We start from the raw sequence: 20,347 nt of genomic DNA, 5'->3' as shown, positions 1-20,347 counted from the left end.
GTGGTGGGAATGTAGACATGAGTTTCTGACTGTCAGACCCTTTAGATGCCCCAGTTAGGAAACTAGACTGCATTACAGAAATAAGTAGCATAATTTGGGGTATGTGTAATAATTGTGTAAGTGTTGTTTGTCGTAGATACTCTAAAATGTCTTCTGGAGATGCTTTTCTTCACAGAATATAGCCAGCCTCCTTGGGCAAAGTGTTGGACGCACATGAAATATTAGGTGCTCTGAAGCCCATGAAGTACACGATGTATGAGAAGAGGCTGAGAGAGCTGGAAAAGGGAAGGCTAAGGGAAGGTCTAACTGCAGTCCTCAGATAGCTGATGAACAGGTCATGGAGAAGCCAGGGCCAGACTCCTCTCAGAGGTGCAAGAGGAAAGGAGAAGCTGCAATGGGGACAAACCACAGCAAGGGGCATTCTGACTAGAAGAACAGAACAAAAAATCTTCCCAGTAAGAGGTTAAGCAGTGGTACAGGTTGGCCAGAAAGATGGTAGGGTCTCTATCCTCAGAGATACTCAAAACCCATCTGGACAAAGCTCTAGGCAGCTTGTCCCAGCCCTGAAGTTGCCGGTATTTGAGCAGGAGGTTGAACTAGACGACCTCCAAGCCTCCCTTAACCTGATTTTTTTCTGAGCTTGCACATGTAAATATACACAAAGAAACAGCAGATGAACACACAATGAATTTTTGGCCCTTTTGCTATTTGTATTATATATGCATATGATTAAATTAGCTGATCTCAAAATGATTTAAACAAGTGGGCTAATTAAACAAATTGGACTAATTATGCTACATTTCATATTTAAAAGCAGTCTGCATTTGCATTCTAAAGCTTTGTGTGGATTTAATTCACTGAGTGTACACAAACATTTCTTTATTAAATCCTTGGATATCTGTTTTAGTCTCTTCACATGAGTTAGTGCAGTTTATTGCTTTTGTTGAACATTTATTTTCTCTTTCAAGGCTGTTTAATATCTTTACACTCCTTTTCCATGTGGTCTTGGGCAAAATGCAAGCAATTATTTTTTTTAGTTTCACTCAGTGCATGTGGAAAAGATAGAAGGTTTTGTTTACAAAGCAAAATATACGTTTACTCTACTTCCAAATTTTTCCTGAGATATCAAGGCGACAGCATGTCTGTAACAAGGACAGCATTGTCTCTAGCTACATAACACACAAGAGGGTGCCCCTCCAAAGCTGCAGCAATAAATCTTTTGACTAAAAGCAAAATTGTATTTTTGAAGAACACGTTCAGCTCAATAATAAAGGGCTGTTTCTTAACACTGGAAAATAAGTATTAGATACATGAAAGGGCAACATGGTGCCAGATGTTTTATTTTTAAATGTATCTGAAAAGAGAAGTGGTGCTATGCAGCAAAGCAACAGGCTTTCATTTTGGAGATGAGGATGTAGGTCATGTCCGCCTTAGCAGCTGATTTACCTAATTAGTTAGCTAGTTAGTCCATAGAGATGGAAAGATGTAGCTGATTTTATGCATCCTGTAGACCTCCTGATACATCATTCCATGTGACTGTTTGTTATTATTTTCTCCTGATTTTTCCAGCTCCTGTTAAATTGTGCTTTTTATTTATTTCTTTATTTTGGGGGCTGGATGATTACACGAATGCATGGTACAGAGCTGAATTTGCTTATAGCTCAGCCTGGCTTGCTACAGATCCAGAGCAATGGGGCACGGTGGAAGAGGAAGAAGAGCCTTTTGTATTGTTTTGTGAGCCTGAACTCTAAATGTAAAGATATTTTAAACTGGGGTTTGTTGTGACGGAAAAGATGTAGAGGGCATTCTCCTCTACAGTAATATGCAAAAATATATCACTATATGTAGTGACATATATAAAATTATATCCCTATATGCCAACAGCTGGCATGGTAGCACTGCAGTCCCCAAGGGCCCCTGTTCTGTGCATAGCTTTGTGCTATGGGCACAGACCAATAGGCTTTACTAGTTAGCAGGGTGGTGCTTTCTCTGTTCTTGCTCTTATTATGTTGTACAATACCGACCTACAGAAAGAGCTGAAAAACCACCTGGTAGCTATTCAATTTAGGCTTGCTTTCAGCTTCAGAGCTTGGAAGGACCGTTGAGACTGTTAAATTTAATTTTGCTGAGACAATTTTCTGCACTCTTGTTCCAAAGCTCTGCTTGTGTGTGTATGTGTGTGATGGATAGCTGGCATTTCTTTTAGGGAAATTTCTGGTCATTGGCCTGGGTCAGGAGCAATCACTGGGGGGCAAGAAAGGAAAACCAAATGTCATTTTTCTTGGCAGTTATTGACTGGAAATTGCCTGAAGTCTTTAGATTTTGGGGGAGTGCTTTTTTGATTTATACTTTTTAATAGCTTCTGGACTAGACCTAGGTGAGAAACAACTCCTCTCAACAGTTTTTTTGTATTCTTTTTCTGGTTTCAAAGTTTTGAAGCTAAGGCGTACTGCTACAAGGGCACAACAGCATCCTCTGGCTGAAGTAAGCTGCTCTGGAGGCACTGTGGGTTTATGAGGCTAATGTTTCCTTCTAATGGACTGTGATTTGTCAGTAATATTTAAGAATCTTGCCCCTACAGGTACCTGCTAAGCTATAAGTCAGTAGGCATATGCGAGGGTAGTTAAGAGCCATTCAGCAGAGAAAAGCCCAAGGAGCATTTTCTCTTTGGTGAATTCATTTCAGTAAAAATAATAATGATCATAAAAAGCTTTGTCAGAAAAGAGGCCATTGTACTATATATCTATATCAAATTTGAAGCAATATTCATTACCAAAATTAAGGGCTCTGACCAACAGTTTTCAGAAGTTGTGCTGTGTTTGAGTTATTCTTTTGCTTTTTTAAAAGCAGTCTCTCTCACTCGTGCTCTCTCTCAGAGACACTCATTCACAAACATTCACAAACACAAATTTGCATTTCTTTTTAGTACAGAAGACCCAAAGTCATAAAACCTACTTGTAGGTTACAAATCCAATGGTATAGCCCCCAGGCGTCAAACAGTGCAAACAAGCTAGAGTATGTCTGTGTATGTGTGCATGTTAGTGTGTGTGTGTCTTTTTTCTTCATATCACTAACTGTATTGCATATTGTGCTATATATGACACTTTAAAGAAAAGCAAAATGAAAAGTAATTCTAGAAACCAATTTTTTCCAAGGACAAAATCCAAATTTCTTCTTGCGTCTGTGAGCTGATGCAGAAGGGCCAAAGCACAGGATTTGTCAAGTACGTTATAGACACAGGGCAGTGAACACACCATGATCAAGCCAGTTTGATTGTATTACTGTACATCCATCTTAAGCTTTTGCTGCCTCAGGACTGGATAAGAGTAATACGACCTGTTTAGAGTTATTGGCTCAAACCAAAAGATTAATTGGTGCCGAATGCAACAGCTGCCTTTTGGCAGCACAGTGCTGTTGTGACCTGACTCACATTGGCTGTGTGTTGTCGTCCAGAACAAATTCAAGATAAAACCTTGCAGAATAGGTTAGAATTTCCCATTTAGAAAGCTGATGTGCTTCATGCACCCCAAAATTACTACTGGCAAAAGCTCTTATGCCTGAGTTACAGTGATTTATAGGAGATGTAGAGGGGCTGTTTGTTAGAGGGGACGTTCGAAAGTTCCTTCTGGTCCAAAGCTTGAGGCTGCTCACTTCCAGCAGTAAGAAATGTAAGATGGCTGAATTTACACAGGTTGCTTTGGACACGGATTTTAAAGGAGAGTTGGGTTTGCAGGTGAAACAGCACACCTTTCAAGGCTCTTGCTCGGTTGGGAGGGTTTTTTTGAGGCGAGTGTGTGTAAACAAACCCCGATTTTGTTTACATGATTTGTGGTAACATATTATTCAGTTCTAGACTGACTAGCAAATCACCCAAAATCAAACATTAGACAGCAGAGAAAATGGCAAAAACTGCCAAAGGTCTGGGCTGGTCAGTAAGTACTAAGGAGCTCTCAAGGGGCAACAGCATCTCCTCAAGGTTTCGGAGTCGAGGAAGAGAGGAGTGCAGCCTGAAGGTAGGTCCAGCTGCTGGCTGTGGGTGTCATCCACCTCCTGGCCCAGACCTTCGATGGACCCAGGCAGGGAAGAGGCATCACCTTCCTCCTCCTGCTTTGCCCACGGGGACCAAATCCAAGCTCCAGGGTCATTCAAAGCAGTGACCTGGCTGGCAAGCAGGAGGGTTAGCACACGGTCAACTCCTGTGGTTTAACACAGCTGAAGAGGTCAGCCACAAGGCGTAACTTGGGCAAGTCTGACTCCATCAAAGTAATTTTTGTCTGTGGTTTGTTTGTTTTCTTTCCCCTTCCTACTCCAGGTGTGTACACTTTTCTTTCCAGCACCTTGAAATCTCTGGAAGAGAGAGACTATATCCACCGTGTTCTGGACAAAATCACAGACACTCTGATACACTTAATGGCTAAGTCGGGTCTTTCTCTGCAGCAGCAGCACAGGCGACTGGCTCAGCTCCTCCTCATCCTCTCTCACATCAGACATATGAGGTGAGAGCAAGCACGCAGTCAGCCCTCCTGCACCGGTCCCATGCAAAGGAGGTTTCGCAAATGCACACACACACACTTTTCCTTCACAGGTGCAAACTGTGTAGAGCTGTTACAAAAACAAACAAACAGAAGACAACTTTCCATAAGGATGTATGGAATGTGTGCAAAACAGTACATTGGATTATGGTGTGAAAGGAGTAAACCTTTTCACCATCTGTTTCTTCTCGTTTTCTTTTCCTTTGCTTCTTGTTTTGATAGCACTGTAAGCAGTATCTACTTGTAATGTTATGTGCATCTGGTATTCTGTTTGAAAAGTACCAAGCAGAATACTAATGTTGCAGTAGCCTAGTTCTGCAAATTTTAGTCGTCTCCTATAAGATAAGGTTTAATAAAACTATCAATGTTATGTAGCCCCTTTTCACAATCGGCTTGATTGCAAATCACTTTAGAAAAGAGATTAGGATCGTTATGTGTATTTTATGAGTGAGGATAAGTTCAGATCTACTGAATACCAATCTAGAGGACTGTGCCCTTTGCTAATTAGAGGTGAGGTGTCTGAGGTGCTCTGTTAGCCACAGCAATGGTTCTCCCAGATGTAATTACCTCTTAAGGTAGCTGCTCAGTGGCTGGAGTGTTTACAACATGACAAGTCTATACAAAGATACAGTATAGATTTTATTTTTATGAAGGGACAAGAGTTGTTGTTACAGAGATCTTAATTTTCATTATTTCAGTTAATAAAATTACTTTTAGGGTAAGCACGACATCATAGCTACTAAAGCTGAAATGTGCAGATTTTACCTCCTGGGCTGATATGCAGGTCTTCAGGAAAAAGTCAAGGGGTGTGTTAGTGTGGGTTTTTTACTTGTGTCTTTTTGTGGAGTTTTTTTGTCTTCATGTTAATCATCCTTTTTTTTCCCTAAGAAGAATTTGTACAATTAAGGAAGTTCCAGATGCACAGTGAAGTTAATTATTGTTTCCATAGTTTTGTGAGCATTTACTAACGAAGTGGCTGAGGCTATTTTCTAGGAAAAGTATCTGATATTTTAGGCCTTGTTATGGGAAAGCCAAGATTCATCTCATCCACTTATTCACAGTGCCTAAATTAGGAGTCCATGTGCTCTACGTTACCTTTTAGGCAAAGGAGAGCAAAAAAACCACCTTTAGAAGGCACCTTGCTCAAGGGCACTCTGAAGCGTTCTTTTGAAAGTGCCACCTTCTGCTAACTGTAGCAGGAGTGTACAGCAACTGCACTAAGTTAGTTGTTTTGTACAAGGTGGGACTTATATGAACCTAATAAATATTACTAGGCGATAGCTTTTTCTTCCTATATCATATTTGGAAAGTAACTGTTGTTTTGTAACAACCCACAGCAACAAAGGAATGGAGCACCTGTACAATATGAAGTGTAAAAATGTAGTTCCACTCTATGATCTCTTGCTGGAGATGCTGGATGCTCACCGACTGCATGCCCCAGCAGCCAGGAGCGCTGCACCAGTGGAAGAGGAGAACCGGAGCCAGATGACAACTGCATCAGCCTCATCTCATTCCTTGCAGTCTTTTTACATAAACGGCAAAGAAGAGGAGAATGTGCAGAATACAATATAAACAGAAGTCAGCATATATAATGGTATGAGAAACCCAGCAGCGTACTACCTAAGTCATGCTTCATTTCGTCTGTAGTGCCACCTAGGTAAACACTCCAATGACAACAGTCACCTGCATTTTCCATTTGAGTGTTGGTCAAGTGCTTGCCTAAATTGATTGCTTATCCTAAATGGAAGATATTTCATTGCTATGGACAGTCAGCAAGGATTGTCAGGCTAACTTGATTTAAAATTTGCAGTGATTTTATTTAATTTTGCATGTAAATTGGGTAAGTCCTAATCTAAACCAAACATTCATTTTACTATAAATTAATAGGCCATACCACCCATGCATATTGGTATCTCCATGAGTGGTAGCCTTTGTTGATATTAACCTGAAATTCTGAGCTCACTTAATCCTTTACTTGCTTGAAACTTTGAAGCAGTTTGGTAGAGATTCTGGGTTACATTTTTTTTTTTGGGGGGGGGGGGGGGGAATAGGGGGTAAATGGAAACTTGGTTGGCATTTTAGTGTGCCACAGTGAAACTGCACTGTTAGTGGCCACTTTGGTAGTTTAGGAAGATTCCTGCCTCTCTTCTTCCTACAGTAGAAAGGAACCCCTGTGAGAATAATACTATTTTACCTTGCTGGTTTACATCAGCAGACAACTCCCTCTCAAGATCATACGGACCAAACTTTTAGGTCCCCTTACCACATCCTCTAGCTGAATTGCATTGCGTGCATCCTATCTTGTCTGATCCTACAAAGCTAAATAGTTCTGTTGCTTGGCAGTGTGTAAATCAAGGGCAACATGGCAAACAGTGATAACATAGATATTTATTCTTAAATCAGACCAGATGATTAAAAAAAATCATCAGGTCTTAAAAAACAAAAACAAACAAACAAAAGTCTGCACACACATACATGATCCAGCACTATTTTATAAAACCCCACCGCTGTTCTTTGCTTTGTTGTGCTACAAACCAAGGGCTGAGGATGCCAGCGCAAGACTGGCACAGCAGGGTGGGATGGTCCCATCCCACTCAGCAGAGTGTGGCCTAGCTGTGTATGGGAGGGCTGGCATCACAGTCAGAGCAGTAGGCTTTGCATTGCCTTGGCTTTCTTTGGCTCTCATTGGGGCATACTCAGAAATTACTGTTAAAAACCAGCTCACCTATGACACCAGAACTGGGCAATGAGCCTCAGACATGGTGAAGACTCTGGGAATGAATGGCTGGGAAGATAAATCTGGCTTTCTCCATGCATGTGTGTAACTGTTTTTAATAAGGATGAGTCAGATTCTTCAGACCAACTGTAAATATACAAGAGGTCCACTGACATCAAGAGTTTCAGCAAGACATGAAGCAGAGAGACTGAAGAAATCCATACTATGAGCTATTGAATGCAGGACTTGGTGCTGCTCTTTGACTGCCTCTATGCCAGAAAATTAAACGTGTCAGGGAACGTTGCTGGGTACTGGAATGCGATTATTACACATGCCGGGGATATTTTATTAGTCTAATGATAAACTTTGCCTGCGCTATCTGTACTTCTGGTTTACAGGTGCAGTTTGGGAGTTAGCACAGGCCAGGGACTATTCCAAAAGCTGGTTGGAAGTGACCACCCTGCCAGTAAGGACGTTTCATAGTATGTCCATGGGCTGCTCCAGAGCAGCCGGCCACAGTGCTAGAGAAGGGTTCAGGGATGATTCTTTTACTGCTATAGTTGAAACCTTTATGTTAGATGATGTTGATTGGAATATCCTGTAGTAACTAAATATAGGAAATAGTGCAACTACTGCCATACAGGAGTGTCTGCGTCTGATTACGCTCCCTGTTACTCAAGCAGAGTCTGTGCGCAGTGAAATCAAGTTACGCAGCAATTGTGGAGGCAGCAGGGCATAAGACAAGTTTGTGCTACAAGTCAAGGATTCGATTCTTTTGTGAATGTACATAATGTTGTCTATAACAGTTTCGTGTACATATCTGAGGATATGCGCAGTTTAAAAGTCTAAAGCTAGATGCTACTTATGTTTGAGAAGATTCCTCGAAAACCGTGCAAGCCTAAACATGTGAAGCAGTCACTGTAAGTTAATAGGCCTTTTATTGATGAATATTATAGTGTGATTTCTTCTGAATGTGCTGAAGGATTTGTCTTTTTGTGTATTCAGTAAGAGTGTGTGTGTGCATGTGTGTGTGCAAATTTGGTACCTAAGGGCTTTTGGAGGGCTCTTAAATGCCTTGAAAGAAAATGCACATTTTGTTTTGTTTAGCAGTTGGTTTTCAAATGTGTTAGAGAAATCATGAATGCCCTGAAATGAGTACAGGCTAAGATCTGAATGGAGCACAGGAATCCCTGTTGTTACTTGTGTGCTTACACCATCATCGTTCATTCGTAGCCCAGTGCGCGTTGGAGCTGCTCTTTAAATACTGTATGTGAAACTTGGTGTTCTCTGCAACAGCACACACAGATCAAGCTCATAAACTGCAAGGCAAATTGATTTAAATGAATGCCTCCCTTCCTACAGCCCAGAACAGTTCATTACATTGATTCAAGTGTAAATTTGGGCTAGAGGAAAAAAAAAAAAGTTCATGGAGAGCAATTCACAACAGAGGGTCAGATTCTGATGCTACTTACATAGGGCAAGTACCATACTCTACAGATTTTCCAGTGAAGCTGGATAAGCATGATTTGAAGTGGTATGCAGCAGACAGAAGGGTATCATAACGTACCTTAGACCATAAGGAATAATCAGTCAGCTCAGTCTTAATTATGAATGCTTTCCTATGCTCAGCCCTTGCAAGGAAGTAATTTAGATTCAACCATGTTTAAATTCCTCCCATGTTTGTGGTGACAACAGTGAAGGGCACCCAAAAAGGAAAATCAGTGATTCCCAGTAACACATACATTTACCTTGGAGCAGTTTCAGGATCTGTGTCATTAACTTCTTCATGACATTTTAATTGAAGCAGCACCTTAATGAATATAGTAACCTTCCCCTAGTTATCTATAGAGATGATTGTCCACATATCAGACAGCTGAATGTAGCTATTCAATTAATTAAACAAAGTCTATGATACAAAAATGGCAACTTTTTTCATATGTAATTCTGAATTATGCTCTCGTGTATGCAAACAATTGTGCCTGACATTTTGTAATTGTTATTTCACAGGATGATATTTTATGTGGGGGTGTATATATATATATATACACACATATATACTTTGTATTTGCAGCTGACAAACCAGTACTACCTGAATACCTGGTGCTGGATATTAAATAAAAATATACAGCATGTAAAAAAAAAGATTTGAAAGAAAACTATTCAAGGCAGCTAATTATGCTTTTACCAAAACATTCATAGTGATGTCTCTGGACAGCTAATGAAAGAATTATTTTATAATGTTTATATGTGGATTTAAAAAAACAAACAAACAAACAAAAAAACCACAAAAAAAACCCCAAACCCCAACATCAAAAAAACCAAAAAAACCCCTAGAAACATAGGCAATGTAATACCAGCACAAACCAAACAGAAATAGACCAGATGAACTTGCTTTGCTTGAGAATATGGCTGTTACTGAATTATTACAAAAGGCTTGGGAGGCAGGAGAGGAGACAGGGTGATGTGTAGAACTTAGTAGTGTCTGAGTTTCCAACAATATGTGAAAGCTACTCTGGTTTTAGTGGTTCGAGCCATGTCTCAGTGTTGCAGAATTTGTCTCAGGTAAAACTCCTAGTTGGGGCAGTAGGATTTGTACTGGGGTAAAATAATTTAATGAGAGTTTCTTGGTGTGTTTTTGTGGTAAAATTGTTATTAAGTTTCAGTGACATCTCTTGATTTTTCTCCTTCTGTACACTGAGGGGTTTAATAATTTAAAAATATAATTAAAGAAGTAATCTGAACTGAGGTCACAAGGATATTGCAAGGACTGTCAGCAGGTCGCTGGACTTTAAACTGAAAAAAAAAGAAAACCTAAACCACCACCTGCATCCAAGCCAGGGTTTGTATTGGAGCCTCCATCCATTCCAATTGATGCTGACTGATTCCTTGAGTTGTGCCAAATGTTTAAAATGAAAAAAAACTATCAGCAACTTAAAAAATCTGCCTCACTAGGGCCTTAGTCTTATCATAGGCTTTGGTAGGAACACAGCAAACCTCTCTTGTGTATATAATATCCTGCTTTAAAATTAGAATGCAACCCAGCCTCTAATGGGATTTTGTATATAAGGTATTCTCAGTTGAACTTATGTGAGGTGCATTTCTTACTTTGAATAAAGAGATGGCTATTTTCAATGCTACCTATAACCACAATATAGCTTTACAGATAGAAATTCAACACATGTAAAAAAAGGGTCATGTTAACGATGGTATTGTAATACAAACCAGTCTTTGCTGTTACCTGCAACTATAGCATAATCTCAAATTGATCTGATAATTTTAATTTAATATTTCCCTAATATTAATATCCTACTCTTTCTACTTGCAATTCCCTTTCATCTTTCAAATGTAGATATCCTTATATTCTGAAAGTTGTTTTCAAAATGATTGTTGCCCATAAGGGTATTTGGTTTTGCACTGTCTTAAAAAAAAAAAAAACAAAAAACAACTGAAAAAAAAATCTTTTGCATTCAAATGTGCCTAAACAAAAAATTTAAAAAATGTGTATGTTGCCATCTTGCAAATTAGTATGCTCTGTACTCCTGTGTGCCTATAATCAGAAGACTGTTGCTTCAGAAAGTGCCCATCGGAAAATGAAGGGATAGACTGCTGGTCATGAGACTTGCATTAACAAGCCACTTTATGAATTACCTTATTGTATATACCATAAAACTAATGCTTTTGTGTGCACTATGTAGTCTGTCAATGGAAAGTCCTTTCTTTGGTATAGGCTCAGCTGCCATAATGTATTTGTTCAAGTATTCTGTTCTTTCACTGATACATATAAAATTATTGATGTCTGTCTGTGTTTTGGTGAGGTTTTTTTTTTCCTTTGTTTTACACGTAAAAAAGCTCTAAAAAAGTCTAAATGAAAAATATGGTATGCTACTTGATTGGTGCAAGATTTTTGTCAATGCATTTGATGTTGAAAATAAAGAATTAATGAGAGCACTTTGTTTCCTTAGTTATTTTTTTGCATAGTTTTAAAAATATGCTTCTCTGCTTATTGTTTTCCAGTAGCCAGCAAAATGGCACACTATTTTTTAGAGAAACAGAATGTGACTGTTTCTGTGCATCTAGGCGAAAACTGTTTCTTAATTAGTTTCTTCACCTTTCCCCAAATGCAACAGATAGTGGCCATATCTAGAGTCAACAATGTGTTAGGTCTAGTGTCTAGTATTCCTAATGACACCAGGGAAGTCACCTAAGTACTTAGTACTTTATCTGCTTTAATGTGCTTAGTATTTTATATACTTTACATTCCTTATTTTGGCTTGTGAAACAGATTATGGTGAAAGAGACAAATTGTGTGAAATTAGCCTTTTGTAGCTGACTGCCACTTATCATGAGTTAGCTAATATCAAGTAAAATAGCACTTTTTTCCAAGTGAAAGCTAGTCATCAGGAAAAAAAGTTGTCTTGACTAAGCTGTCAGGAAAGAGGTGAAAAGAAATGAAAGATACTTTTATTGACATAAAACCATTTTGAACTTAACCCTATCCTGTAAAATACTCTCAAAATTATATTTAGTCTTTGCAAAGAATCAAACCAGTAATCTATAGCATTTACATGCATATGTAGGTATTTAAATACTTGTAGATATATATCTATCAGTAATGTAGAGAGAATATAGTTCCTATATTGATTTTTTTTTTTCATCTATTTTCTGTGCTGGTTCTCAGTAGGACTATTGGCTCATAAGTTCTTCTCTTTTCCTACCCAAATATATACGTAAAAGCTCTTTGTTTTTACGCGATGTTTCACCGTACATAACTTACAAGGAAAAAAATCATATTATTATTACTACCTTAATTCTATGATCTCAATGATTAAGACAAGGCATGCAATATACCTTTTCCATGTAAAACCTCACCCTATAGCTTCTCAAACATGAAAGCAAATAATCTATTCAGACTCCAAAAGAAAGTTGGTGACTGTTGGGATTTGCAAGTGCCAAGCAGAACTGAACAATGGTTCCAAATCATATGACCGTTTTGTAACATGCTTTCATGACAAAGCCTGACTAAGAATTGCTACTTTGGTCACGAAGGGTGGAGCAGAGTAATATGAACTAATTGCACATGTGCATGTGCTCAAAATAATAAAATCATTTTCAATGGTGACTCAAAATCTGACAACATTCAGTGGCTTTATACAATTTTTTATCCACAGGACCAAATGAGCCCTGAGGTCAAATGCTCTTACGCTTCCTGGAGAACTGGCTTAAGATGACAGCTGCTACGTGTTACTGAACTCACAGGCTTAATCCAAAAAAGCAGCTGGGCAGCAGAATACTCCTGAAAAATCAAAAAGACCTGAAACTCCTAAATTAACAAACAAACAGCTGAAGTCTGAGCATACTTGCATCTGCAAAAATTGTAACAATTTGAATGGGCAAAGGATTGCTCAGTACCTGAGATTAGGCAGTCTTTTGCCCATCTCTTTCTGGAGCACAAAGCGACCACAGAGTATTACGGTACGGCTGAGCTGGGAAGGCACCTCTGTAGATTGTCTGGTCCAGTTCCTGGCTCAGAGCTGGGTCACCTACAGAACATTGCTCAGGGCCATGTCCGATTGAGTTTTGAATAGCCACAAAAGGAGACTACTACCTCTCTGGGCAACCTGTTCCAGTGTTTGACCACCCTTACCCTAAAAAATGTTTTCTTGTGCTCAGATGGAATTTCAGGTGGTTTAATTTGTGCCTATTGCCTCTTGCCCTGTCAGTGGGCACAACTGAAAAGAGTCTGTCTCCTTCTTCTTCATTCCCTTCCATTATGTGTCTTCTGTGATGGGAGAAGGTGGATGAGATGTCACCTTGCACAGAACCCCAGAGGAGGAACCCACCAGGAAAAGGGCCTCTGCAGCCAGGCACTGGGCACATTTCCACAGCCAGGAGCCAGCTGGGACTCCAGCTTCATTCCCAATTTCTTACATCTGTTGGCTGAAGTAATTTGAGGAATATCTTTCTATTTCACTGCAGAGCTCTTGCAGCTGAACCTCCCGGCTCACCTTTAATGGGCCCATCGCTCTCGCTTCCCTCACTACATCCACAACGCCTTGCAGAGCAGCTGCCTGCTCCCCGGAGGGAGCCCATATACATGTACACAGCCCTAACTGGGCTCCCACCATCCCTCTGCTTTCTCTCTTTCCTAACATGTAAGTGATGCATGTCTTATTCCAGCGTATTTTATTCCATTTAACTAATTAGAAAGCTATGACATAGTTAAGGTGTCATCGAAGAACATATCTGACTGCTTTTACTTTTCTGTTAATTAAGGCAATCCCCTTGTTATGCAATGACAACAGCTTCTTCAGGGGCTAAAACTTGGTGTTCTCAGTCAGTGAGGCACCCGCCCTCTTTAAAAGCCTTGTGGCCATGCCTATTCTTCAAAATTAAATGATGGAATTTTTTCTTTTTTCATCCATGTACTGCCACATTCAAAGCCCCATGAAGCTGCTGTTTCTTAGGCTGGAAAAGTCTTGCATCTCTTTCTTTCATTTGCATTACACTGCTTCCTCCATCACCCAGGCAGTGAAGAGGAGAGGAAAATCCAAACATGTAAAATAACACTCATCAGCAGGCTCACACAGAAAGAATGCCCATGGAAGGGCGCTGAGTACATGTTTTTTTCTTATGCCCAGCCAGGCTCCAATTACAACCATTCACCACGGCATCCTGCAGACGCAGAGGCTCAAGTAAAAAAATGTTCATGAAGGAAAATTGACCATCAAAGTAATAACATTTGGCACTTATCTCAGCAGTAGCAAGACTAACTAGCTCTCATGTCCCTGTAAGATCTGTGTGTTGCAGTATTTAGGTGTCACTCTGCTAATGTCTTCATTTCTGCAGGCATAGAGGTGACATACAATTTATCTCCCATTGTTTTACATTCCGACATATTTGCCCACCACTCCAGTACGTTACCATTTTAAACAGCTGAAAAATGTGCATATGAGGAAACGTTGTGCTTTCAAGTTTATATTTTTTTTTTAGCCAGATTTTGCAACATATGCTTAGGACTGTAAGATATTTAGCTCCTCTACACACAAAGACTCAGTGCTTCTTTCTAAGACAGAAAGATTTGCTTCTTGTCAGATGTCTTTTTTATTTTCCACTCACCTCTTGAGAACCTGTGTCATTCATGGAAAGCTGAAACAGGTATGTTGTACTGTAGAGGTAAGCAAAAAGTGCTACCCGCTTTGCAGTGAGTCACAGCAGGGCACATAAAAGCTTAAAAGTTTAGGCATTCGTATGAAAGCGGAAAAGTTTGAGTTCTAGTCTGCCTTTGCAGGATTATTTTTTGCTTATGTTAAATCTGAAAATAGGAAAACAAACTTCAGCTCCAAAATGTCGTCTTTGTATCTATCTATCTATCTAATCTATCTATCTCATCCAAAATGCTACAGCATCATACTTTCTTCCAGTATTGTTTTTTCCCCTTGCCCCCATGGTCTGCACACCTGGCTGTGCAATAATTCAAGTTTAGCAAAGGAGTCAAAATTGCAACCATGTGTTTTAACCTGCAGCTTAATGGTCACAACAGCTTCTCAGACAATGTTTGAATTATTTATAAAGAGAATACTACAGGCATGAATGTCCCGCTTCTTGGATAGGCTGGTGAGCACTTACATGAAAAAGTGGACTGTGGTAGCTTTCCTTCCAGCTGTTTTTTAAAACATCCTTTCTAAAAACAATGGAAAGAAAATCCCCACAATTACAACATCAATAATAGCAGTCTCCCAGGAATTATGACATGCCTGGAAATGCAAAGAACCTGACCTGGGAAACCTTTGTGCAAACTACATCCGCATCTGCATTATTCCTGACGCAGAAGAGCTCAGCGGCTCACCTCTCCTTCCCCAAGGCCACCTCTAATACAAGAAGCAAACAATACTTTCCTAAAGTCTCTTCTCCCAAAAATTAAACATCCCATTGTTTTATTCAGGCTTAACTGTGATCAAATCAGTTTGCTATGTCTCAGGTCTTTAAATAGATCTTTACTGAACCAAGCAGTTTTGACCAGTTCATTTTTTGAATGATATATTAAGCGGCACCAAACAATAGAAGTCACAGCTTTCAGTTCCTGTCTGCTTTTAGAGCAATCATTTAATATAATTCAGATTTCTATCATGTAACCAGGCCTTAGTCTGTGACAAGTCTTCAGGGATTAAGCTTGCAATTATTCATTTCCTTTTATCTTGTTTCACAGATTTGTATCTACTGCTTTTTGGGAAGGCAAATTAATTTTATAAATCATTCCTATTTATTTCTTTACTGTGGAATATTGTTAGAATATTCCACTGTTCTTAATATTATTAAAACAAGCATAACTTCTCCTAAATATAGGTATCGCATCTCCGTCCCTCTAAGTCAGATATGGCCTATGGCCAGATAGTGCAACAACAATAGAATTCAGTTGGCTATAGTGCGTTTCACAATATTGCTGCCAAGATTAAAAACAGCCAGCCAGTACCTAGACTAGTTCCCTTGTGTACGGAACCCCGTGAATATGACACACATTCCTCCCCCAAAGCCAAAAGACAAATGACCCCCTTCCTCCAGCTCCCTCCTGCCTCAACTTAAGCAAACACTGGTTTAGATGGATTCTGCAATTAACTGCTGCAAGGATTGAACAATTCTATAGCCAGACCACCCAGCTTAAACACAAACCTCGCTATGGCATTTCCTGCTCTTTTCCTTTCCACAAGCCATTGCTTTAAACATCAAATAAAATACAGGAAGTACAAGCGAGATCAATGCTCTCTTCTTCTCTTGCTTAAAAATCTGCATTTCTTCTCCTCAACTCTGCTCTTATTTCCTAGAATCCTCCTACGTTTGCTAAATCCTGATAGCATCTGCAGTTTGAAGATTGTGAGCAACCAGTTTCTGTTAAGCCTTTGAACATGCACACAGATGCACTCAGATGCACATGATGATGATGAGCATGTTGATAGATGCTATCAGTTGTAAACAGATTTCTCAACCATAAATAGCACAGGACTCTGAGGGCCAGAGATGACTGTTCATAAGACAATCCTAGCAGCTTTGTCCTTCTTCAATAACCAGCTGCAGGAGAAAGTTCCAAGGAAGGAGAAAGCAAGACTGCAGATGTTCACAGCATTTGCAGTGGAGCTGGAAGGATGGCAAACCAGTGGCAAGAACACATCGATCTGTTGCAGAATGAAGCTGTTATCCCTGCTGGAACAGGGTGGGGGATAGTCAATGGGTATCATTGTGCTCACAGCTGTGAGGAATAAGGGCACGCTATTTCTGTCAACTTCAGATCATTTGTCAGACCTCTCTAAACAATACTTCAGATTTTGTAAAGCACAGTCCACAAACAGACGAAGTAAGTTCAGGTGAAATGGTGCTCATCATTTTGCACTGTTATCATTAGTACCTTGATATTACGTCAGTCTGGAGTCGCTGAGCAACCAGTCTCCATTGTGCCTTTAAACACTCACTAGTTACGAGGAGACTACAGGCCAGTAAGCAAGGTTCAGAGTTGCAAGATTCATCAAGCTGCAGGGATGATTACACCTCCACAACAGCTACTGCACCTATCTACAGTAGAAAATGGGGACAAATATAATGCAGTAATGACTGGAGTTCCCCAAGATGCAGAGTCTACTTTCTCTATGCTTGAACACGTGCCTTCAACGCAGACCTAGAGTTCTGCAGCTCCTGTACTGGCTCTCCTCATGCCTTGCAGCCAAGGCTCAAGGCATATTACCAGAAATCAGTTCCTGATATTTGTAGAGCCCAAGTAGGTGAGGTACTTCAGAAAGAGGGGAGATGACGGGTTGCAGGCTCAGCACAGAGAGAGGGCATTTCAGACTCTAACTTGTGCGTTTCTTAAGAAGTTTGTCCACACCCAAGTCCTCTGTGACAGCATCCCAATGAGGTGGAGGTAGACAGAGAGAGCAGTTTGACATTATCAGGATAAGAAAGATGTCCAGGTTGCAAAGCTGGCTAGTGCCACTGGCTGCAATGCTTGACAGCTTCCTGGGTATGTTTTTTCCCTCTACGGTTGCCCCATTTAATTCATGCTGTGGCAATCAATGCGTATGTTGATGTCTCACTAGGGTTTGCATCTCAAGCTAGACCTTCAAGTCACTGGTGCTCTTGGGATGGAGTTTGCTTTAACAGCATCCTGTGTAGTGCCTGACCATTTGTTTCCATTTTGACTTCTTTGTGCCAGTTTTTAGGATCAAGATCCAGTTCTGCAAAATCACATTTGAAGTCATAATGGAATTGGTTCAGGGCCTGGAAACTCTATTTGGAGGAGCCTATTGCTCAAACCACTTTAACAGGTCAGATGCTGATTTTATCCAGAGTTGAGATTGAAAGTCCCAAAAGTAAGAAGTCTGAAGTGGCACTCAATGGATCCTCTAACCTGCTGGCACAAACTGGCTGTGATTCCCTTGAGACATCAGCTTACAGACTGACATTCATATCCTTGAAGGTATGGGAGATTTAGGATTGACAAACAGGCATTTTTCCTGCCTAAGATATTTTCCTAATGCGTGTCTATCGCTGTCTGGGACTGCCTTATTCACAGGCATTGTAGAGAGTTTGCTCTTTACTGGGAGGATTGCTCTGTGTGAGCAGATCATTTGGGGTCAAAAGAAAGTTCGCTATATCTAACGTCTCTTTCAAATTAACAGGCAATACATTAAAATTACAGTTAGCTCTATGGCTAGAGCTCAGAGCTTGAGGCTATGAACAGAAACAGTTTTGCGTTGAAACATCTGAAAGGAAGCAAGGCATAGCAGATGCACTCTGCCCTCTGCTTCATCAGCAAGGCAGAGGTGAGACAGAGCATGTCTGCCTTGGAGGTAATCATCAGCCAAAAATGCGTTAAAATCGAAAGGGCTACTGACGCTTGATGATGTGACCTTCCAAATTCTTTACTTCCTTTAATTATCATCAATTCTTTTCCCCCTTAGCACTAACTCTATTTAAGGAATTAATTATGAAAAGTTCCTATGATTTCAGATCAGTTTTCCACTGCCTATTTAACCAGTTTCACCTCTACTCCTCTAGCAGTTCATCACTTTCTCATACTTCCTAGTCTGAACATTTCAAGAGGTGAGAGAAAATAAAAGGGCACGACCACCATGAACAAGATGGAACCATTCCCCACCGCCACTTCATTTTAGTGACTACTCCCCAAAACTCCCCTGGGAGCTTGAGTGAGGTGTACAAATTCCGCTTTCATTCTGCAGAAAGCATGCCGTTCTTCCTTAGGCATCAGGGAAGTGGGGCAAGGCATTCAAACAACCAATGGAAGAGTGGAAAAATAGCTGGCAAAATTCAAAGGTCAGCTTGCAATTCAAAGCACACCATGTGCTACCCTGTATATTTTTGATAAAGTACTTTATCAATTGCACCCGACATATTTCAAACTGAAATCTCTTCCTTGCATGCCCCCTCCCTCCTATCAAACCTCCCTGCCTCTCCCTCAGTTTTTAAATACCGTAAGAAATGAACACAAGTCTCACCTGTGACTTTTTGCCTGGTTCCTTCAACAGCCTGCTCTTCCATAGGTTGATACTCACAGGCTATCTACTACCCTTTAGATAACATCTACTTCCATGAGATCACCAATAGTTGGCTGGAAAATAGGAGACAAAGTCAGGCTGAGATCCTTATTTCTCACTAAATTAATTGTTTTACTCTTTACAGTGTTTGCTTTTAAAAGATAACAAAAATAGCTTTCAACAAAAAAGTAACCACCAAAACCAGGGACTGGCTGATGAAAGGATGTCTAAAGCATGCAGAGATCCAGACTAACATGTCTGAGAAAACTACCAAATTATTCATGTAGGTGCACTGATTAACATTGACTACATTATGTCACCAAAGAGAATGATACCAGAAAAGAGAGGAGGGGTCAATTTTACAGAATTGGTCAGGCCTGTTGCAAGTAACAGCTCATCCTTGTACCCCAAAAGTGCGTTTCTTATCTTTGTCTGCGCAGAACCAGTGATTATGGATACTAATTCAGCCTAGCATATCTTCTGAATACCAATGAAGGAAACTAAGCCTTGAAAAGAATACATACTTGTGTCAGTCCAAGTCTGGGTCTCCAACATTGAAGATACTTTGTTGACTTACAAAATCCCTTTCTGGAAAATGTTAACCTCACACTTACCTGGAAAAGAAGCTTTATTTTGGCTCCTCCAAATGCTGGAGTTCAGCCTGGGGTACTCTACCTCTGACCACCATCCCCCCATACAAGTTCAAATGATGACATCCCAGAAAAGTAATCCTACATCACAGCAATTAATATGCTTGCATTTTCTTCTGGCTTTTTTTATTTCTGTTATGTAGGTGAATATATTCTAAGTAAAAACATTTAACCCACAGGAAAAATTCACATTGTGTGTCATGGCTTGAAAAATCCTAAACTTATTAAATAGCAGTAACTTAGAGCCATGCTCTGTATTTTTTCAAAATTGAAAAGAATCCTCTTTTGGTCAAGTTCTGATAAGCTGGCCAAAGTATCTGCCACTGCTCAGACTGCAAGTTTTCTGCAGTATGCCCGTAAAATTTATGAGTTTTCAATTTGTTCTGTTTTTCTGCTATTTATGCTTATGTTTTGTGCATATTCCACTAGACTAACTATTGGTAAAGTATAAACATCAGTCTCAGTATTAAGCTGCTGTGGAGAATACTAAGAAGTTTCCAGTATACCCACAGGAAAAGATCTGCTTCAGTGTGGACTGGTACAATGTGAACTGCCAAAGGTTGCACGAGTGCAAACATAAACACACACAGAAACAACACATGGGTGAGAATGAACTTCAAGAAGCAGCTTGACAAAAAAACCCTGAAAAGACCAATCATTAATTCAAAATACAGACAGCTTCAATATTAGCACAACTTCTAACGTGATACCTCTCCATGTATTTTACCATTTGTCAAGTTTTCCAGATCTCATTCAAACATATACCTAATACCGTTAATTTGTTACAGCATTTTCAAATTCTTCTTAGAAGTGCAGCATACGTACGTCTTCTAATTTTTTTATACCACACATATCTCATTCTAAACTTCGCGGTTTCCATATTTGTCATTAAAAAGCACGTAGACAAAA

General features: G+C 39.9%; 1 protein-coding gene across 1 annotated transcript in view; it reads left to right on the top strand.

Moving 5' to 3' along the window:
• The window catches only part of ESR1 (estrogen receptor 1), a 115,886-nt gene extending 109,740 nt beyond the window's left edge, over positions 1-6,146 (top strand). Inside the window, exons 7-8 of the mRNA XM_049801290.1 lie at positions 4,313-4,496; positions 5,870-6,146. Of these exons, the coding sequence (XP_049657247.1) occupies positions 4,313-4,496; positions 5,870-6,104 (419 nt within the window). The 3' untranslated portion in view covers positions 6,105-6,146. The remainder of the gene's footprint in view (positions 1-4,312; positions 4,497-5,869) is intronic.
• Positions 6,147-20,347: the final 14,201 nt, after the last annotated feature.

This window comes from Accipiter gentilis, chromosome 5 (genome assembly GCF_929443795.1).
Source record: "Accipiter gentilis chromosome 5, bAccGen1.1, whole genome shotgun sequence".
In the NCBI taxonomy this organism is placed as follows: domain Eukaryota; kingdom Metazoa; phylum Chordata; class Aves; order Accipitriformes; family Accipitridae; genus Astur; species Astur gentilis.
Note: the sequence above shows the minus strand (reverse complement) of the source record. Positions and strands in the feature narration are given on the sequence as shown.